We start from the raw sequence: 20,926 nt of genomic DNA on the forward strand, positions 1-20,926 counted from the left end.
TTCACAGTTTAGTGGGAAAGGCAGTCATGGAGGAAAATCTCCTGGCACACAGAAGGTACTGAAATGGTCTTTTTGGATAAAACTGAATACTTAGTATAAAAAATTGCCGAGGGGGCGCTGGAAGGAATGAATCATTTCTTGAAGGATGCGTGAGTTTTCTTGGTGTGCATGGGAGGGAAGGTTGTTCAGGCCGAGGGATTGTGTCAGCAAAGGTGTGGAGGTGGAAGTGAACAGTGAGCAGGTGTTGTCCATGGCATGGATGGGTTGGGGAGGGGTGGGAGAGGGATGGGTAGGAGTGGAGGAGGGCTGGGAGATGAGCCGGCGGTGGGTAGGACCTGGGAGTAAGGACGCTTGTGGGTCTGGAGTCTTGTGAGCAGGAGAAATCTGTCAGAGGTGGCTTAGTTTATGCTGTAGGAATGCTGCTTTTTTACAACACATCTGAGTTTAATTTCTTGTTCTATTAATTGAATACTGATGTCTCCCTTTGCTAATTCTCATTTCAGTGCATTTATGGCAGACCTGGTGGGCCAATATTCACAAGACGCGCCCTTGCTGTGGTTTTACACCATCACCAAAACCCAGAATTTTATGATGAGGTAAATCAGGTTTTCAAGGGAACACCCAATTTAACTAGTTTTAAGGAAAACTCCAATTTCTTTGCTCAGTAAAGTAAAATTCAAGAGAAGCTGCATATAATCCTGCAATTACAGTGATAGAACTAAATGTTGAAATATTTATTTTACATAACTTTTCTAATTATAAAAGTAACATATTTATTATAAAAAATAAGAACTTGGAAAATGCAGATAATATAGGGAAAAAAAGTCAAAATTGCTCCTGTTTCACTACCACAATTAATATTCTGACATATTTCCATTCAGATGCATACTTAAGTAAACACTTGTTGGACCTGAGACTCTTTCTTTCTTATTTTTGGTTTTCCTTATGTAGAATTATGATGTAGTTCACTAAAAGTACTAATCACTATATGAATCCTACTTTTAAATGTTTAAACCTGGATTTTCATTATGCCTTGCTGTGTTAATGAAGTGATTTTTGTCATGTGTTTTCCAGTTCTTTCTAGAGTTGAAATACCAACTCTTCTGTTTTTGGTCAGTGACTATTTTAGTCCATTCGGGTTGCTATAACAAAATACCACAAACGGGGTGGCTTATAAACAGCAGACACTAATTGCTCATGGTTCTGGAGGTTGGAAGTCTAGGATCAGGGCGCCAGCATGGTTGGGCAGGGGCCACCTCTTGGGTCACAGACTTCTCAGTTGTGTCCTCACATGGCAGGAAGGGTTGGGAGCTCTATAGGGTCTCTAATAAGAGCACTAATCCCATTCATGAGGGCTCCACCCTCACGACCTAATCACCACAAAGGCCCCACCTACCAATACCATTACCTTCAGAGCTAGGATTTCAACATATGATATTTGTGGGGGCACAGACATTTAGACCATAACAGTGTATTAAGGATCCATTTCTTCCTTAGCACAATTTTGCAGTCTCTGATCTCTTTAACTGCAAATGCACATTTGTAGAACTAATGCACGTTTGTGTGTGGGTGACACGTTGTTGTTTTGGAATATAAGAAAGATTGTTGTTTTGTCTTCCTTGCAGATTAAAATAGAATTGCCCACCCAGCTACATGAAAAGCACCACTTGCTGTTCACTTTCTTCCATGTCAGCTGCGATAATTCAAGTAAAGGAAGCACAAAGAAGAAGGATGTTGTTGAAACACAAGGTTTGAATTTCATCATTCCTTTGATTGTTCACAACTTACACATTAGGTTCTTAAATTTTGTTTTGAGTCTGAATTTGCATCCTTTTGTGAAGGAGTTTTTAGATTACATTTGTAAAGGTAGCATGCCTGCCTGTCTCACTTATGTACATTTTATAGGAGATAATTTTAGAATTCTAATCCCAAAGAGGCCAGTATACCTTATGACACTGTTCTGCAGAGACTGTACTCACGGTCTTTTCAGTTTTTTAATCTGATTGGTGTTAACAGTTCTTAAAGATGAGGCAATGTAGTAACATGGCTGTCTTCATACATTTTCCTATACTTACAGTGATTTTTTTGTTCTTTGTTTCAACAGTTGGATATTCCTGGCTTCCTCTCCTGAAAGATGGAAGGGTGGTGACCAGCGAGCAGCACATCCCTGTCTCAGCCAATCTCCCATCTGGCTACCTTGGCTACCAGGAGCTTGGGATGGGCAGGGTACAAGACTTTAAGATTGGTCTATCCCAGTTCCTTCAGAAAGCATTCAAAATCAGCTAAAACGACAGTAGCACACAAAAGCAGGCAGTATTTTTGCCAGTCCCACGTTTTGGTTTTAGTTACTCACTTTCAAGTAAACGTAGGCCAGTGGAAGGCAGCGCTGTTAACAGTTACCACAATCTGGAATTATAGTTGGGGCATTTTATAAACCCTGAACTAGCAGTGCTTCAGTGGGGAAATGGAAACTTGGAGGTGCTGGATGAGATGGAAGTTTGTCTCTGCACGCCAGCCACGCTCAAATAAAGATAGGTTCCCAGAGTCATGCAGACCATTAGGAATTGTCTTCCAGCTTATGTGAGAGTAGTAAGCAAATCCCTCACCCACGTGGTAGCCCATTCTGATACATTCTGATTCATTAAAGCCTGAATTTTCTCAGATTTCTCCAACTGGTTTGTTAGTTTTATATTGTTTTTAGCCATCATAAATGTTATAGATGTCAATTTTATAACATGCTTAGTTAAGATCTGTTTTATTTCATTGTGAATGGCTTTTAATATCTCTCTGCATTTATATAGTGCCAAATTTGGGCCCGTGTTATGGACAAATAGTTAAAATATTCCGAAATAAGGGTAAATCATATAACATTCAGTTATTATTCCTAGTCTGAACATGAGAAAAATGGAGGTTTCAGAAATAAAAATAAGCACAAACAGATGATGGACACTTTGCCTGTGCCAGGAACACTCACTATCCTATTTACTTTATCTGGTACCTTATACCGTCACTTTCAGAATCCTGAACTCAGGTTTGGTTAAGTCATTGGTAAAATTGGAGTCTTCCCTTCTCAAATGGACAGTAATTCATACAGCTGCAACTATACAGAAAAGATAGCTTAGAAAATCCAGTAGGAAGAGCATTGTACTTGGGAGAAGAAAGTGGGCCAAAATTAGTATTGGTTACATTCCTGCTGTGAGCCATGCATAAATATCAAGTCACTGAGGCCGTCTAGCCTTCAACACCTCATCAGTACCCTCACTGAAGATGGTGTTTGAAACCAAGGTCACTAATCTGTTGGGATGTTTCTTCCCTCCATATTTTTTCAGCATTGTGGTCCAGAAATTAAATGGGTAGATGGAAGCAAGCCACTGCTGAAAGTTTCAACTCATCTGGTTTCCACAGTGTATACTCAGGTATGTGCTGTTCCATTAAAATTAGCAGTGATTACTCTGTGAATAAATTTGCATGATTTTTTTGCAAAATAAAATCCTAATTGATATATTACATAGATATATTTTCACTCTGTAAGTCCTTTTTTGAAGAAAGAAAGTATATATAAGGTGCTCTCAGGTAATTATATAAATGAATAGTACAAGTAACATTTCTCAACAATTTTCCTCTTTTGTTGAGGATCTTTGAAATCTTTTTTTTAATTTATTTTTATTTTTATCTCTGATGTTTTCATTTTTATATGGTATTTCATAGTCTAAATAAAACATGCATACTGCAAGAAGCAAATACTTCTGTTTCCACAGCAGATATGCTAATTGGCTTTCATTTTCTTTCCTTCTTCTATCTCCCCAGGATCAGCACTTACATAATTTTTTCCAGTACTGTCAGAAAACTGAATCCGGAGCCCAAGCCTTAGGAAGTGAACTTGTAAAATACCTTAAGGTATCAGACGGTTTTCTTAGTAACCCCCTTTTTAATGAGTGTGGAATAGGTTGGGTTTTCTATTTGATAGTGAGTATTGTTCTTACCCCTTGGAAACCTTGTAAGGTTGCTCTTAGCTAGATTCTCTCACGCTGATATTGTCTATATGGGTTTAGATAGTGGCAAGAAGTGGACTCGGAAATAGTACTACTGCAGTCTTCATCGTAGCCCCACGTATGCTTTTCTCAGTCCGAACCTAAAACACATTATTCTACACAGAAAACCACCCACTTACAGGCACTCACTGGGCACAGAGCACAGTCACAGGCACATAGGAAGCAGTGACTTTAGTCCCACTGTTAAGTAACTTCTTGTTCATCATGGGGGACAACATAACCTTGGTGAATGCATGCTAGGTGGGCAAAAAAAAAACCCAGAAATAATGCTCGTAACCACCCCCCAGCTTTGTGCAGGCAGGGGAGGCTTCTGGAGTCATGGCACAGGGAGGACGGGAGGGTTCGTCTAGGGGAGTTTCACCCAGGATGTGATTCTAGGGCAGCATTTTGAAAAAGGGGAGTAGTGAAAAGGGTATTCTAGGCATGGGGACAAAAGAGAAGAAACGTGGGAAGTGGCATTTATTTGATTCAAGCAAGGAAAATGGAATGGGGCTCCTGAAATTACTGCTCCAAGTCCTCTTTCAGCTACATCATAAGAGCCATGTGACTGGAAGAAGAGCCTTTTACTCATTCTTTATGGCTGCTGTAACAAATTACTACAAACTCAGTGGCTTAAAACAACACACATTTGTTTTCTTACACTTCCTGTTGGTCAGAAGTCTGTCATGAGTCTCAGTGGGCCAAAACCAGGGTGTTCTTAACAGGGCTGAGTCCCTTTCTGGAAACTCTAGGGGGTGAGTCTATTTCCTGTCCTTTTCCAGCTCCTAAAGACTGCCCTCATTGCTCGGCTTGTGGCCCCTTCCTCCGTCTCGAAGCCAACAACATTGCACCTCTGAGCGTTCTTCCCCCCTCTCTCCCGCCTCTCTCTTCCACTTTTAAGGACACTTGTGATTACTTCAGGCCCATCCAGCAGGGTCCCCCGTCTCAAGCCAGCTGATCTGAGTAGCAGCCTTAATTTGCCTTTGCCATGTGACATGCTCACAGGTTCTGGGCCTTAGGACGTGGACATCTTCGTGCATTAGTCCGCCTGCCGCTGTCTCCATCTGTTTAGATGGATTTCCTCCATCCGTATTTGGAACTGAGTGGAAACTTCTTGGGGTTGGTTTACCTTAGAAAAGATAACACAGACTTTGCCATCCCACGTCTGCAGAGCCTGCACGCGATGGAAGGTCACGTGATGATCGCCTTCTTGCCCACCATCCTAAACCAGCTATTCCGCGTCCTCACCCGAGCAACCCAGGAGGAAGTCGCCGTCAACGTGACTCGGTGAGAGAGGCGGAGCGAGGTGGATGCTCTTCTTCCCTTTCAGTCTGTCCACATCTAGAGCACAGTCATACATACCTGGGATGCGAGTATGTGTTGAACATTATGGTTAAGAAAGTTATTTTGATCCCATACGTGGGGACCCCATCTGATTCCTTGTTTCCTCGTTTCCTGTGGTGCCAATGGCATCATCATTGTTCTACTACTACTATGATAATAATGAAATGTTTCCATTTTCATGTTACTATTCATGCTTTATTTGTTCCTGTGGTGTGTAGGGTCATTATTCATGTGGTTGCCCAGTGCCATGAGGAAGGATTGGAGAGCCACTTGAGGTCATATGTTAAGGTATGTAAATGAAACTGCCCCGGTCATTTAAATCTGTGGCTCTCCAGTTTTCCTTCTGAGGACGTAGTCTTTTTCATCTGGTTATTTGGGGAGGTACTGGGGATGAACCTTAACACCCCTGCTTTGTCTTCTGTGCCTGCAGCCCGTGCTTGCACCTGAGCAAGGGCAAGTCTGAAGAGGGCCAGCCATTCATTTATTTACTTAATTTCATTCTTTCAGCTACATTTCGTCCTTCAGTGGGTTTTGCAAATAATGTGACCCAAAGGACATAGAAGTTTAAAGATGGGAAGGTTAGCTCTGGCCACCGTCAAATTAGAAGACTCTGTGGGAAAGCAAGAGATGCTGTTGAGATAAATATCAAGTTCATCATTTACGTACAGTATTCCATGAACACAGTGGCCTTTACTGTGCTCAAAAGTTACACATGTTCTATTTAGCCTTCGCCACCCCTGTGAATTATAGTTACATATTAGTTTAAAAAGTAAAGTGGGGGTGCTTCAGGGAGTCAGTTGCTGAGTGTCGGGTGACACGTTGCTTAAAGTCCTTGGGAGCTGGAGTGCTGGGCTGGAGGAGCCCCAGCTGAGTCAGGTGACTCACACGTTTGATGGGTTCCCCGAAGACACTCTGGGCTCCCTCTTCCTGTTACATGACAACCACCCCTCCCACCTTCCGTTTCCACTCCGTCCTCTCCCACCCACGCAGTTGCACCTCCGTCCCTGATCTCCATCCTTTGGAGCCTTTCCAGCTTTCAGCCCAGCTCAGAGAACCAGTGCCCTAAAGTATCTTTCCCTTTTCTTCAAAGTATGCATATAAGGCTGAACCATATATTGCTTCCGAATATAAGACAGTGCACGAAGAGCTGACCAAATCCATGACCACAATTCTCAAGCCTTCCGCCGATTTCCTCACCAGCAACAAACTACTTAAGGTATGTCTGGAGGGCTGGTGTGGCTCTGTGATACTGAAACTGAAGAAAATTCACACTTCATGGCCTGATCAATTTCACCCTCTTTGTGTGCATTTGGGGACAATCACCACCTCCTAAAAGGGGGTAACAGAGTGAGTTCTTCACCACCAACTTTGCTGCTTGTCCTAGTGCTGCTTACAGAGCTGCAAGGTATCACTATATTCAAAGCTGCACAGTCATATGTTCACACCAGTGGAGCACACTGAGATAGAGACCACAAAGGCAAGTGTCCATCGGTGGAACTCGGCCGAGAGGAGAGGCCACGTACCGTATCTCGTGGCGCCTCTGATTGGCTGTGCCACGCTGAGTGTATGGCGTTGTTTGCTGTTGGACGCGTGGAAGCAGGGGTACCTGCCTTGCACCTCTGGTCTGACAGCCATTCGCCAAGAGGTTCAATTATGTTTTCAGGTCACGCTTGTTTCATGTCAGTGACATCCTCAACCTAAGAGAGTGAACGTCTCACCTTCTGATTTGTTGTTTTCCTTACTGTATTCTTTTTTTTTTCTTTCTTTCAGTATTCATGGTTTTTCTTCGAAGTTTTGATAAAATCTATGGCTCAGCATTTGATAGAAAACTCCAAAGTTAAGGTATGTCACTTCCTCTCAAGGCTCACCTGGCAGTTCTTAGGGCAGGTCTCTTTCATTGTGTCTGTAGCTAACACTTACTACTGCTTTCTGTGTGCCAGTCACAGTGCTGTTCTAGGGCCTTTCCAAGTAGTAGGGCATTTTAGCTTTATAACAACCCTATCGGGGAAGTACTAGTCTTGTCCTCATTTTATTGATGAAGAAGCTGAGACCAGGGCCATGCTGCAGTGAATGGAGGGAGCCAGGCTCTGTGACCAGTCTGACTACAGAGTCCATACTTGTGGAGCACTGTGGTATTAAATCCAGGAAGAAATCTGTCTTTTCCTTTAGTAGCTTGGAAATCTTCACATCTGTTGAAAAAGGAGTATCTGTTTCAGTGTTTATTTGAAATGTAATTACCCAATGTTTCTTAAATATCTTGAACATTGTAGAGGTTTCTCAGGAACTTAGATAGGAAAGTCTGATATGACCACACGGCCTCTGTGCCAATTAGTGGATTTGGAGACAACTCCGTCTCCCCTGACGCCTCCTCCCCACGGTGCCTTGGTTTGTGTGACACTATAGGTCCCCGTGCTGTCCCCTGATTCCCACTGGCCTCTGCCTCGAGATGAACAGACTCTGGACTGATGCCACCGCTGGCTGACTGAAGCTCAGTGTAGATAAATATTTACAGATTTCCAACTCAGTGAACCCAGTGGCTGTGGGCAGAATTGCTTCTGAGATTCTTGGGGTCCCGCACTGCATTGTAGCTGTACAGGAGCAGGGTCTCAGGGAGTGTGGTCGGGGGCATCAGGCGCTCGTGTAGGGAGCAGTGGTCCTGGGGCCCAGCAGCGAATGTGGAAAGGAAGGTGGAGCCCCAGGGAGGGAGGCTCAAGATCTAGGCCCCCTGGACAAGGGATGTGGATGTGGAAGAAGCCAGGGGAAAGGCCAGTGGATTTTGTCAGGTGGAAGGTGATGGTTCACAACCTAAGGCTGTGCTTTCTTCTAGTAGAGCTGGTGCTGGAGCCTGATCAGGAGGTTTCCTTTTTTTTTTTCTTTCTTTTTTCTTTTAGATCCAATTTTAGTGCACAGGCAGATGCCAGATGGAGGTGGGCCCTGCCTTCCACAGAGTAACGCACCATCTAAATCATGCCAGCACAGCCTGCCAAGGAAAAAATCTAGCAGATTGTCTACTTGGCAGTGTGCAGCTCAACAGGGGTGCGTGGACACACACACACACACACACACACAATGTTATATTGCCTTTCTGTTAAAGATGTCCTGTTCAAGATAGGCTCCAGGCCTGTCTTTGTCTGCTGGGGCTGCCATCACAGGTACCACATGCCAGGGGACTTAAACAACAGAAATTTATTTCCTTGTAATTCTGGAGGCTGGATGTCTGAGATCAAGCTGTCTGTAGGGTTGGTTTCTTATGAAGCCCCTCTCCTTAGCTTGTGGGTGGCCTTCTTCTCCCTGTCTCCTCACGTGGTGTTCCCTCTGTGTATGTGTCCTGATCTCCTCTTCCTATAAGACACCCGTCCTGCTGAATTAAGGCTCATTTTGATGACCTCAGATTTCCTCTTCGAAGACCCTCTCTCCACATGCAGTCCCATGCTGAGGTAGGGTTAGGGCTTCAACATGTGAAGTTGGGGTGAGATCGGGGACAGGGACACAATTCAGTTCATAACGTGGTCCTACTGAATTTTTTATTCCTTTTGTCTTTCAATAAATTGGGTCACTTCAGAGAGATTGGTGACTCAATTATATTTTTAAAAATAACTGATTTGTTCAGAAAGTATTCATTGAGCCCTTATTATGTGCCAGGCTCAGAGGTTATGCAGTGAAATGTAGTAAGGTTTGTGCCTGCATGGTGTTCGGATGGGAAAGTGTGTGGTTAGACCACAGGAGCTGCGGTCAAGGAGGTAAGGAACGCTTCTGAAACAGTCCCGAGAAATGTATTTAAAATCAACTATCAGTGTCACCTATCTGAGAACTGTGATAGAAAATTCATAAAGGAATTTAATTGTGTGTGTTCTTTTCTCAAGATGCCAAATTAAACCATAGAACTTCAAGGTCAGTAGGGACAGGAAGGCTGCCTTCTGGTCCAGCTTCCCCCCTTATTTCACAGAGGTAGAGACGGCAGTCTAGACCCACGGCGTGACCTGTCCACATGGCCACACAGCTGAGCAGAGCAGAATCGTGCTACAGTCAGAATCAGCCTCTCCCAAGTGTTCTGCCACTCCCTGCCTGTAACCCGATTCCCCCACGCCACAGGGAAATAGTTTGTCCTTGGAACTTTACACAAACCACTCAAATGCTGCCATGCACAACCTGCTCTGAAGTTAATTATATCCTGGTCCCAAAACAACATTCAGAGAATTTTTAGAGGCAGTTTATTTTAAAATTATCCAGCTTGAAGAGAAATACAGGCATCCAGAAGGAGAAAGCTTAACCGTAACATAATTTACTATAAAAAGGGATTCAAAACACCTACTCACCACTTTGGGGAGTTTGACATTGTTCACTTTTAGAGGGGCTCCCCTGTGACTTCTGCTTCCATGTCACCCAAGATAGCAACCTTCCCCTAAATCATGCCACCCTTCCCCGAAACCACACCTTGATCTAGGAACTTCTCTCACAATTTTTGAAGCCTGCATTCACTTTGTCTCATATCTTAGGAGTAATGAGTTTTATATGTTTGAATTAGTTATTTTAATGTTTGTCTTATATTTACATCTTAAGAATTATATGTTCTAGTCCCCGATCCCTGCATTCTGGATTTAGGGAACAAGTTCATATTCACCATTTCTGTACCATTCATGATTTCCAGAATCATGATCAAATCCCCTCAGAGTTTTTCTATTTTTAGGCTGTAGATTGTCAATATAATCCAATGTATTTAAAATCGTGACCTTGACTTTTTTCCTCATTGGTGAGTCTGTCTTAACGTGCCATAAACAGGCACACAACTGTCTTGTAGGGGCACCTGGGCCATGGATTCATGTGAGAGACAGACGGTGCTTTCAGTGGTGCTGAAGGCGCCCTGCCCAAGGATGTCTGCCGTGGATCAGCATTTGGGGGCATAGTGTGTATTGAACTGAGGCCTTCATTTTCCATTCCCAGTGCTGGTGGGGTTGTTCCATCTGATGCTCATATATGGGGAGGGATAAATCTGCACCCTGTTATGCTGAAGATGGAGGCAACCGTGTATATATGTCCACCGTCCTGTCCCCAGCCGATCAAATGACACTTTGCTACATTTGCAGAGGAGAGCTGTGAATCAGGGCCTCTCTCTGAACTAGCATCTAAAATAATCAATTTTCTACTGCAGATGGACCTGCAAAGTTTGGGTTGATTATATATGACTTTGCCAGACTTGAGTGTTTTATAGGTGATGTGCTTAGAATTTATAAGTAGTTTTTGAGAAAAATACAAAACTGGCCTCACTGGGGCCTCCGGAGGAGTTACCAACCCCCGACCCCACTCTGCCTCTAAGGTCAGCATATTTTAGGTGTCTTTTTTCTGTCATTTATTTTTAGCAACTATACTTTGGGCAGACTCATTTTGAGTTTCCTTCCCTCCTACACCGAATCAAGCAAACTGTTAGTGTTCCACAGGTGCTCCTCAGGGAAGCTGGAAACCTGGCAGTGGACAGGATGTATATCTAGCCTTAAGTGTCAGTTGTTTAGCTTTCAACCATTTTCTGCCTTAACTGAGCAAGGAAAGAGCTTTCATTTGAAGAGTGAAAGAAGGATAGTGTGGTTTATGTTCTAAGTGGACGGCCTGGACTCCCCCTAAACCACGTGTGAATTCCATACATACATGTTGGCAGAATGGTAATAGCCATACTTCCATCCATGAGTGTGTGTTTCAAACAGTGTTTGTCCTGTGTAGAGCACTGAGGAGAAATGCAGATGGAGTGGAGGGTGCGTCCTCAACCTTGAAGCTCACAGAGTCCTTGGAGAAGGAAAACATGCAGTTAGAGGAGAGTGCAGAAAGGTGTACGTGTGAGCTCCAACACGATAGGAGAGGCATGTGGAGCTGGAGCTGGAATTTTACCTGGGCCTAGAAGGATTATTTGGGGGAGCTTTGTGGTCAGGTGGCAGACGATTTGGTAGAGCCCATGGAGGGGCAGGGTAGTGATAAGATGAGAGAGTGTAAATGTTAGCAGGGTGCTTTGGAAACTTTTGTACCAATGAGTCTACCTTCTTCCTGGAGTTTAAATAGTCTGTGGAACAGATTAATGCACCTGTCATTGTGTATATGTCTTTTATTGATGTATTTTTTAGCTCTCTAACTGCACTAATATGAAATGACATTTTCTGGTGATGCTGAGGAGGAACTGGCATTGGGAGGGATGAAGTGGAGTTGAGGATGAGGATGCAAACCATTATGAGTGCGTCAGAGAAGGCGTCAAGACAGAACCACTCATTTGACCCAGCAGTTGTACTTCTCAGTATTTACTGAAGGGAGGTGAAAACATACATCCACACAAAGACCTGTATGCAAATGTGCATAGCAGCTCTATTCATAGTAGCCCGGAACTGGACATGTCCGCTAACTGGTGAATGATAGATTGTGGTAACTCCATACAATGAAATACTACTTAGTAATAAAAAGGAATAAAGTATTGACTTGATTTCCATCCAATAACATGGATGAATCTTGAAAGCATTATGTTACATGAAGGAGATCACTGTGGTCACGTATACATGATACACTACACACTGCATGAGTTTGTATGACATTCTAGAAAAAGGAAAACTACAGGGACAGAAAACAGTGGTGGTTTCCAGGGGTCGGCATTGGGGAAGGGACTCAAAGGGACAAGAGGAAGTTTTCTGGGTGTTAGAAATGGCTGTGTCTTGGCTGTGGTGGTGGTTACACAGCTGTATTCACTTGTTCAGATGAACCCAACTGTGTACCTTAAAAGGGTGAATTTTAGTGTATGTAAATTAAACCTCAATAAATCTGACTTATAACACAGTGAAGTCAGATTTGAGTGGGGGTAAAAGGCCACCTGGATATTAAATGTGAGCATATAGTGGAATGGAGCTTTTGAAAGAGAGAATCAGAACATGGTTTACCAGGGAGGTGATCAGTTATTCTTGGGAGATCTTATGCTTTAGGGCTATAGGTTCGGCTGCTGTGACAGAGATCTAAAATAATATTGACAAACAAGAAAAAAAGCTTATTTCTTCTCACAGGAAAGTCCAGGGTAGTATGGGGGTTTGCTCCACAAAGTTATGGAGGCCCAGACTCTGTCCATCTCATTCCTTTGTCCACCTGGAGGGCTGCTTGTCCTCCTGATCTGACTGGGTCACCACCACGTCCACGTGGAGCTGGCACAGAGGGGAAGGCACACCTTTTCCCTTTAAGGATGTGGCACTGGCAGGGTACAGAGAAAAATAAACACAGAGATGCTAGAGAGAAGACTGATTTGTGCAAATGAAAATAACAAGGAGACAGGAGAAGGAAAGAAGTTGTAGGAGAAAAGAGAGAAGTGATGTAGGGATTTCAGGAAGAGGGAGTACCTTCAGACTGCTGGGAATGGTGTTTGCACATTTCTTGTCCTCCCCATTACTTTTCTGTTGTTGTTGTTTGCTCAGCCAGAAAAATGCAGTTTATTAGCTAGTAGTCTTATTTATTATAATTCACTGAGCAGTGAAGTAGCCTGTAGAAGAGAGGTCTCTAAACCCAAGAGAGGAGAAGAACACAGCAAGGAGCAAAGCATCGAGCACGTGAAGGCTTGTGCGATGTGCAGTGGGCAGCGATTTGGGCGGCGGTGGGTGTGGCACACAGATGGCGGAGGATTTGGTGTAGCCCCTCGCTGGCGTCTGCAGAGACTTGGCTCCGAGGGCCCTTCGCTGCAAGGCTGAGTGTGGGTTATCAGGAGATCCCACTCAGGCCAGGGGCGGTGGCCGGAGCTGAGCAGCCAGCAGGAGAGCACAAAGGTGTCGGGCTCACAGCAGGGTTGGGGGCACGAGGCAGATCAGGTATGGGCAGGTGCTGGGCAGGCAGACCCCGCACCGGCAGCATTGTTGGAGGCGCAGATGGTGGTGGCCGGGCCGCTGCGGATGCTGCAGCAGTGCCGAGGGGAGATCCTGCAGCAGGACCTGGTCAGGAGGTGGGTTTTGTTTGGCTGAGAAGTCTCCTGCTGTCTTAGCGTCCTCTCCTCCAAGCCAGAGCTTATATACTCACCCCCCAAGACATCAGCTCGTTAGGCTAGACCATGTTCTTCTGTCTCTGTTTATAGTAATCCCCATAAAATCATCTCATTACTTCAGTCTTTATTACCCTTCCGTGTGTGTCTTACCTCACTGCTTTGTTGCCAGATTAGGACTCTTGACAGTAGCTGTTTGCCACTGCAGGGAGAGCTTTATCTCACCCTTCCGAGGCATGGAGTTGTCATCTCCTAACCCCTGAGCAGCACTGTTGGTTGGTTGGTATGTTAATTATACACCATTCTTCACCACATTTCTTTCCTTTTAATAAAAAAGTTTATTATAGAAAATTTTAAAATAAAAATAAAAGGATGTGCGGAATATAGAAAAGTGGTACAAATCAACTGGTTTGCAGGGCAGAAACGGAGACCCACGTGTAGAGAGCAAACATGTGGACACCAAGTAGGGAAAGCAGGAGATAAGGGGGTGGGGGGGTTGGGGTGGGATGAACTGGGAGATTGGGATTGCCATATATACATTACTAATAAGAAAAAAATCAAATTGTATACTTTAAATATAAAAAAGAAATACATAAAATAGAAGGAAAGGGAAGAGTTTAATGACTCTCATGTGCCCCTCACCCACCCAGCTTCAACAGTTGTCAACACTCTGCCAGTCTTGCTTTATGTATTCACCCTCATGCTTTTTTCCCTAGAGTATTTTAAAAGCAATTCCCCAATATTTTATCATCTTATCTGTGAAACTTTAGTGTATAACATCCAATGGATAAAGCCTTTAAAAAAGAATAACCATTGCACCATTATGACATTAAATAAAGTTAGCAATATTTCTTTATTATCATCTAACACCCCGTCTGTTTTCAGTTTCCCCTAGGTGTCTCAAAAATGTCATTTTATAGTTGGTCTGAATCAGGATCTAAACATCGTCTACACATGGCATTGGGTTGATGTGTCCCTGAAGTTTCTTGGATGCTCACACTGTTCCCTCTCCATTTGTTTGTTTTTTTTAATGCAGTATATTTGTTGAAGAAAGGAGGCCACTTGTCCTGCAGAATTTCCCACATCCTAGATTTGACCGAGTGTAACCTTGCATGATATGTGACGTGATTCTCTGTACCCTCTGTCTCTGGAAACTTGTAGAGTGATATCTAGAGACTTAATTCCATTCAGGTTTGACTTTCTTTGTGGCAAGGACACACCTTAACTGGTGCTACTGTATCACATCAGGAGGCATAGGATGTCCAGTTGTCCCACTTTTAATTATAATATTGACTAATAGGTTCCATGGGGTCCACCGCATCCTTCCATTATAGAATTCCCCATCCACTCTTCATGGTTGAAACAGCTTTTGACTCAGCCCTATTCTGAGGGCTTTTCTTGGGAGACCTCTTTTTTAGGAGTGGCTGGCTCACATAGCTGGCAGTCATGCCTGATGGTTAGAGTTGGCCTTGCCTGGGGTCCTGGGAACTGATCATCTATTGAGGCTGACACCTCAGGATATAGAGTTGCTGGTTTGCAGACAAGGAACAAAATCCTTTTGGAATTCCAAATTTTAGTGCTCTGTTTTTGAAAGTAAGTAAACTTCAAATTCTTATGATTTGATCCTTCCCTCCCTGGATCCTTGAGTTTATATATAAAATTACAGTGATCATCCTGTTATTGGTTTGAGAACTGAGATTATTGTAAAGCTGGCATTTTAAAATTTCATAATCGTTCTGGTATTTAATGCATAAAATAATACTGTTTTCATAGCATAAATACCTAGGCTCCAGTTCTAGTTTTACAAAATACTATTTGTTTGATATTAGGCTACTGGTTTGGCTGCTCCAAAATAGGCTGAAATAATAGTGGCTTAAATGAGACAGAAGGTTCATTTCTCTCTTTGGGAAAATTATGAACCAGTAGGCAGCTCAAACAGTGGGGAGCTTGTCCCCCAAGGTCATTCAGGGACTTGAGCCCTATCCAATTACCCAGCCTAGGTGTCACCCTTGTCTGCATGGTTGAGAAGCTGGCTTACCACCACCCCACATTCCAGGCAGTGGCAAAGAAGAGGACGTGGAAGGCAAGCAGCTCCTTTTATGGGCATGGCCAGGAAAGGCAGGCATCACTTCCTCTTACAGCCCATTGGCCAGAACTAGTCACATGGCCATTATCTTGCCACAAGTTATGCTGGGAAATGTAGTCTCCAAAGACAGCCATGTACCCCTGTAAAACCCAGGAGTTCACCACTGAAAGGGAGAAGGAAAGAAAGGATATTGAAGGTCAGTTAGTATTCTTCACTGAATCTTTCCAGGCTTCACTTTCCTCATCTGTAACATGGGGATGAAAACGCCCCCTGTTGTGGCTGCTGGAATCATGTGCACGCATGGATAAACATCACAGTGCGTCCAGTACAGCCCGCTTCACACTGGGGCAGGAGACGGGCAGCACGGCAACACAGAACAGAAGGCATAGGCTTTGAACTCATTGTAGATCTGGGTTTGGATCTTTGTTGTTGTTAATTATGTGAATGAAGACACATTTTCCTGACTTCTCTGATTCTCTATAAAATGAGGGTGTTTAAGAATTTAATGAAAAAGTGCATAAAAATATCTACTGCAGTGCCTGATGTGTGGAAGACATATGGTAAGTGGTAGCTAGTTGCCAAGTGATCTGTGTGTAATTTCTTAGGTAAGCATTTCTGATGGGGAAAAATTATTATGTAAAATTAATTTAAAGAGGACTTCTAAGCGGTTTCAACTAGTGACATACAATCACCATTCTATGTATGTTCGGTTTGAATACTTTAGGCTTAAACCTAAGCCAGTGTTTTCTAAAGAAATCTCTGAAAGGAACAGGCATTAGATTCAAAGTAAAATGTAGTAAAAATGCAGGTCAAATCAGAATCTCTGGAAGTAAAGGTGCATCTCCACATTTTTTTAAATACCTCCAACAATGGTCTTTATCATACTGAGGTCTAAGATCTCAGACCTGATCCACAGGATTTATTTGAAGTATTAGAATACTTATAGAGTTCTCTGAGAGAAGAAAGAATAATTTATTTTATCTAATTTCAGATAAATAAGATGAGAGCCCTGGGTTTTTGAAATGAACTCAGGGATGAGATTTTTTTTTCCCTCTCAAAGGTTGCAACTTAAAAAACAATAAATGTTTGCTCTCAATCTTTTTTAGTTATTGCGAAACCAGAGATTTCCTGCATCCTATCATCATGCAGTGGAAACTGTTGTGAATATGCTGATGCCACACATCACTCAGAAGTTTCGAGATAACCCAGAGGCGTCTAAGAATGCGAATCATAGCCTGGCTGTGTTCATCAAGGTGGGAGCCTCCAGGGGAGAGGGTGTCCGCCAAGTGCCTAATGTGCTTTTTCTAGCAGAGTGACGCATACATATAGATGCTCAGTGAATGTTGATGGCAGGTTTTTATGCCAGAGGATAAACTTATTCACAGTAAATGCAGATTTGAACCCAGCTTTCCAAAAAAGCCTAAATACTTACCTTTGTGGGTTTTTTCCTCCACAGAGATGTTTTACCTTCATGGACAGAGGCTTTGTCTTTAAGCAGATCAACAACTACATCAGCTGCTTTGCTCCTGGAGATCCTAAGGTATCCTGTGTGTGCATATGTGTGTGTGTGTGTGTGTGTGTGTTACACACTTCTTTTTGTCTCTTTGAGTCACATCCGGATATACACCTATTCCTTGGGTTCACATCAGAATTTTCTTTCAGTCCCGGAGGCACTATTCACTCCCCTCTCTTGGAGATACTAACTAGTACTTGCATTAATATGTGAGATATTAGGGGCACAGTAATTCCAAATGCATTGTAAACATACCTATTGATTTTTCTCATAAATACCTGAAATGACTTCTCAGCTGCAAAACTAAAAGTGTATGTGTTTTGAATCATAGTTTATTTAACAAGGTAACAGAAGTAATCATGTAGCCTTTCTCTGGTAGAATTATCTGTCTCTTCCCTTGAGTGTCTATTTCAAAGCTCTGCCTTCTGCATTTTTTTTATTGCCTTGAATCTGTGTCTGTAATTATAAGCTGCCTGAAATCCTTTATTGAAGGAGGAGGAGCATCAATAATAAATGCCCTAAAAGTTAGTGGAGGACATTGTTTGATGAAATGTGTTCCCAATTTTTAAACAAATCCCTGCAGCCATTCTGAACTCTGTAAAATAGCCTAGAGTGTGCGGCTCTAAGACAGGGAAGAGGCTAAAGATGGGTGTGTGATTCCCAGTAGGTTTTTCAGGAGGCTGTATAAGGTATCCACCGAGGTGTTTAACTTATGACTAACCACTTTTTTCCTGCAGACCCTCTTTGAATACAAATTTGAATTTCTCCGGGTGGTGTGCAGTCATGAACATTATATCCCTCTGAACTTACCAATGCCGTTTGCAAAAGGCAGGATTCAAAGATATCAAGGTAATATATCTTTAAATATGTTAATCCTAGTCTTTTCAGAAAGAGAGCCATTCACTTTCATAAGACAAGAGAATTAATTCACGTGACATTAGAATTATCTGATATTTTTCATAGATGAGTTAATCTTTTTTCTTGTTAGATTTCCATTTTTGTAAAAAAAATTGATAAAATGCTATATAGGAACTTACTTTTTTTTTAGCAAACTTACCAGACCACAGATTATGCCAGTGTGACTCTTCTTCATTGAAAACTTCCATTGCTTAAACAATAGAAATTCATTTTATTTATTGTAGTTTATTTTTATTTGTTTCACTTTTCTTCTTTTCTCATGAATTAGCTTTTCTTTCACCAACTGTGGAGTCAAATGACACTCCTGTAGGTAGGTGTGGGGTGTGATGCTTGCTTTCTTGCATCTTCGTCCTTTAAAAGAAAAAGAATGCAAGTGATTGCTGAAATGCTTACATATGCTGTTCACTTAGGCATTTCCCGTATACTTGGATCTGTTTTAAAATTCACGATAAACCAGTGAATGTGTTCTCACTGTAGCTAAGACATTGCCATAACATTCCTGGGATCTTGTTTTTTGCTCCTGAGGTCACTAGTTCCTCAAGGATGTTTCTTTAAGTAGTCAAGCAAACAAACAAAAAGCCCTACTTCACTTCAAAAATGTATCATTCCACCATTTTCATAGTCCTTGTTTATAGCAGTAGCAGTAATCTACGTCACGAGTAACACGTGCTTTTTATGTTTGCATGTTGAGTCTTCATCAACTGTTCTGTATCCTTTTTGAGTTGGAAGAGAATTAAGCTCATAGAGATTTCTTTGTCTTCATTGAGTAAGTCAAATGAATCAAATTAGTCTCTTGGGTCTATCAAGTAATGTTTAGCGCCTTGTGTGTATGTGCTCAGGATTATTTATGCTAAAGGAGAGAAAAAGTGGAAGGATGCCACCAAGCTGTTAATGACACCTAAATCAACTGACTCTGAAATTCAGAGAGAAACACACAAAGGAATTCATTCAGAGACATAAATACCTTAAATACCCAAAACAGACTCGAACTGCCCTTTAAAGAGCAAGAAGGGAGACTGTGGCCTAAAGTCGGCTCTCATGCACTCAGCAAATGTTTGCCCAGCACCACTACACCTAGCCCTGGGATACCGTCGTGGACAAGGATGAAATCCCCGGCTGCCTTACCTGTGTGAAATATGTAAAACGTTAGACAGTGATAAGTGCTAAGGAGAGAAAAATAAAGCAAGGGAAGGGGGTAGGAAATGGGGTGGCATTTGTGATCAGGTGGCCAGGAGAAAGCCTCACTGAGAAGGTGACTTTGTGGTGATAAATGAAGAAGGCGAGGGGTTGAGCATTCTGGGCTATTCAGCATCTCCCATCCAACCCAGCCCACCTGTCTTTCCCACCCCGCGCTGTTCCCCACATGCCAGACAAACCTGCCGGTCCCAGCTCCTCACCCATGGCAGGCCCTTGACACTGCTCAGCCTCACACAGCACCTCCCGGATCCCCATCTTCCTCCCGGCCAGTCCCTCAGCATCTCGGATGTGGGCTGACCAGGTCTCCCCTTCACCTCTCCCGGCGCCCCACCTGGAGTGAATTGCTCCCCGCCCTGCACCCCAGACCCTCCCTCACCCCACTGTCAGTTGCTAGCCCACCTCTCCTTGGGGACCGTGACTGTCTTTTCCTCTGACCTGAGGACAGCTCTTTGCCTGGCGGTTGGGCCGTGAATGTGTGTTCACGCCCATCTTCCCCACTGGCCCATTTGTCTATCCTGCAGAACTGAGTGAGGAGTGAGGAGGAGACCCTTCAGGTACCCTGCAGACTTGCATAAGCTCTTAGTAGACTGTGAGGGTATTTGGCAGCCAGAAGGACTGTCCTAGGCAGGTGGCTTGGGTCAGCTACAGATAATTTACATAACTGCACTGATAGGAATAAAGTTTTGGTTTATTTTAGCACTCTCCTTCCTCTCACCCTCCTCACCTGTTCCTCCACTCCTCACTCTGCACGCACACACACACATGTGTATAGTTAAACCCATAAATAGTTTTCTTCTAAGAAGTTCATGTGAATTCAAGCTGTGAACTGTCTTTTCAATAAACTAGGCTTAAAAATCTTAAACAGTGGACATAAGTATTCTGGAAAGATGAACACTCTTTCCCTTCCTTCTGCTAAAGGGTTCATAGGATTTGGGTCAGACTTTGAATAGGTTTAGAAGCAACTATCTTCCATGGTATTAAAGTCAGAAGAGAGGCCTATAGATTTTCCGCTAACAATGGATTCAGTGTAAGAATTTAAGTCCAAGCCACAGCTTACTGGAAAGGTGTATTTCAGCTTCGGAGTGTGATGTTTAGGTGCTTTTATTTACCCGCCCTCAGTGGGTTTCATGTTTGCTTGTATCTCTTTTTCAGTCTTGTCACTTAGCTTGCTGATGACTTACTAGTTTGATTTGGTGCTTTGTGCATTTTAGTTCTAATTTATATTAGTTTTCTATTTGCTTTTTGAGGTACAGAAGTTTTAAGAGTATATTTTAGAAAATTCTAGATTAAATAAGATCTTCTGTGATAGCAAAATAAATAGGTTATATGCTAACTTGTTCATTTTAAACACATTGGGTTGTTTTTTTTTTAATTAGTTATTTTATTGGCTGTGTTGGGTCTTTGTTGCTGTGCGCAGGCTTTCTTTTAGTTGCCGTGAGTGGAGGCTACTCTTCATTGTGGTGCGCAGGATCCTCATTGTTGTGGCTTCTCTTGTTGTGGAGCACAGGCTCTAGGTGCGTGGGCTTCAGTATTTGCAGCACATGGGCTCAATAGTCGTGGCTCATGGGCTCTAAAGCACAGGCTCAATAGTTGTGGCGCATGGACTTAGTTGTTCCGGGGCATGTGGGATCTTCCTGGAGCAGGGATTGAACCCATGTCCCCTGCATTGGCAGGCAGATTCTTAACCACTGCGCCACCTAAGAAGCCCGACACATTGGGTTTTAATGGGAGTATATGGCCATTAATGACCAGGAAATAGATAAATGAACTCACGTAGTGAAGAACACTATAGACCACGTATATTTATTCTTTAATTATGTGTATGCACAGATTACTCCTCTATAATGTTGTCAGTT

General features: G+C 43.0%; 1 protein-coding gene across 20 annotated transcripts in view; it reads left to right on the forward strand.

Moving 5' to 3' along the window:
- Positions 1 to 20,926, forward strand: part of DOCK9 (dedicator of cytokinesis 9) — a 279,214-nt gene that overhangs the window by 188,598 nt on the left and 69,690 nt on the right. For all 20 annotated transcript variants that reach the window (XR_009049021.1, XM_057707550.1, XM_057707546.1 and 17 more), the window contains 12 exons: positions 504 to 596; positions 1,626 to 1,749; positions 2,105 to 2,226; positions 3,330 to 3,416; positions 3,808 to 3,897; positions 5,203 to 5,318; positions 5,594 to 5,663; positions 6,466 to 6,591; positions 7,146 to 7,217; positions 16,549 to 16,695; positions 16,899 to 16,982; positions 17,693 to 17,804. Coding sequence is in view for 19 of the 20 variants with exons in the window: in XM_057707550.1 (XP_057563533.1) it covers positions 504 to 596; positions 1,626 to 1,749; positions 2,105 to 2,226; positions 3,330 to 3,416; positions 3,808 to 3,897; positions 5,203 to 5,318; positions 5,594 to 5,663; positions 6,466 to 6,591; positions 7,146 to 7,217; positions 16,549 to 16,695; positions 16,899 to 16,982; positions 17,693 to 17,804 (1,243 nt within the window). In the remaining variant the exon portion in view is untranslated. The remainder of the gene's footprint in view (positions 1 to 503; positions 597 to 1,625; positions 1,750 to 2,104; positions 2,227 to 3,329; positions 3,417 to 3,807; positions 3,898 to 5,202; positions 5,319 to 5,593; positions 5,664 to 6,465; positions 6,592 to 7,145; positions 7,218 to 16,548; positions 16,696 to 16,898; positions 16,983 to 17,692; positions 17,805 to 20,926) is intronic.

This window comes from Hippopotamus amphibius, chromosome 14 (genome assembly GCF_030028045.1).
Source record: "Hippopotamus amphibius kiboko isolate mHipAmp2 chromosome 14, mHipAmp2.hap2, whole genome shotgun sequence".
NCBI lineage: Eukaryota > Metazoa > Chordata > Mammalia > Artiodactyla > Hippopotamidae > Hippopotamus > Hippopotamus amphibius.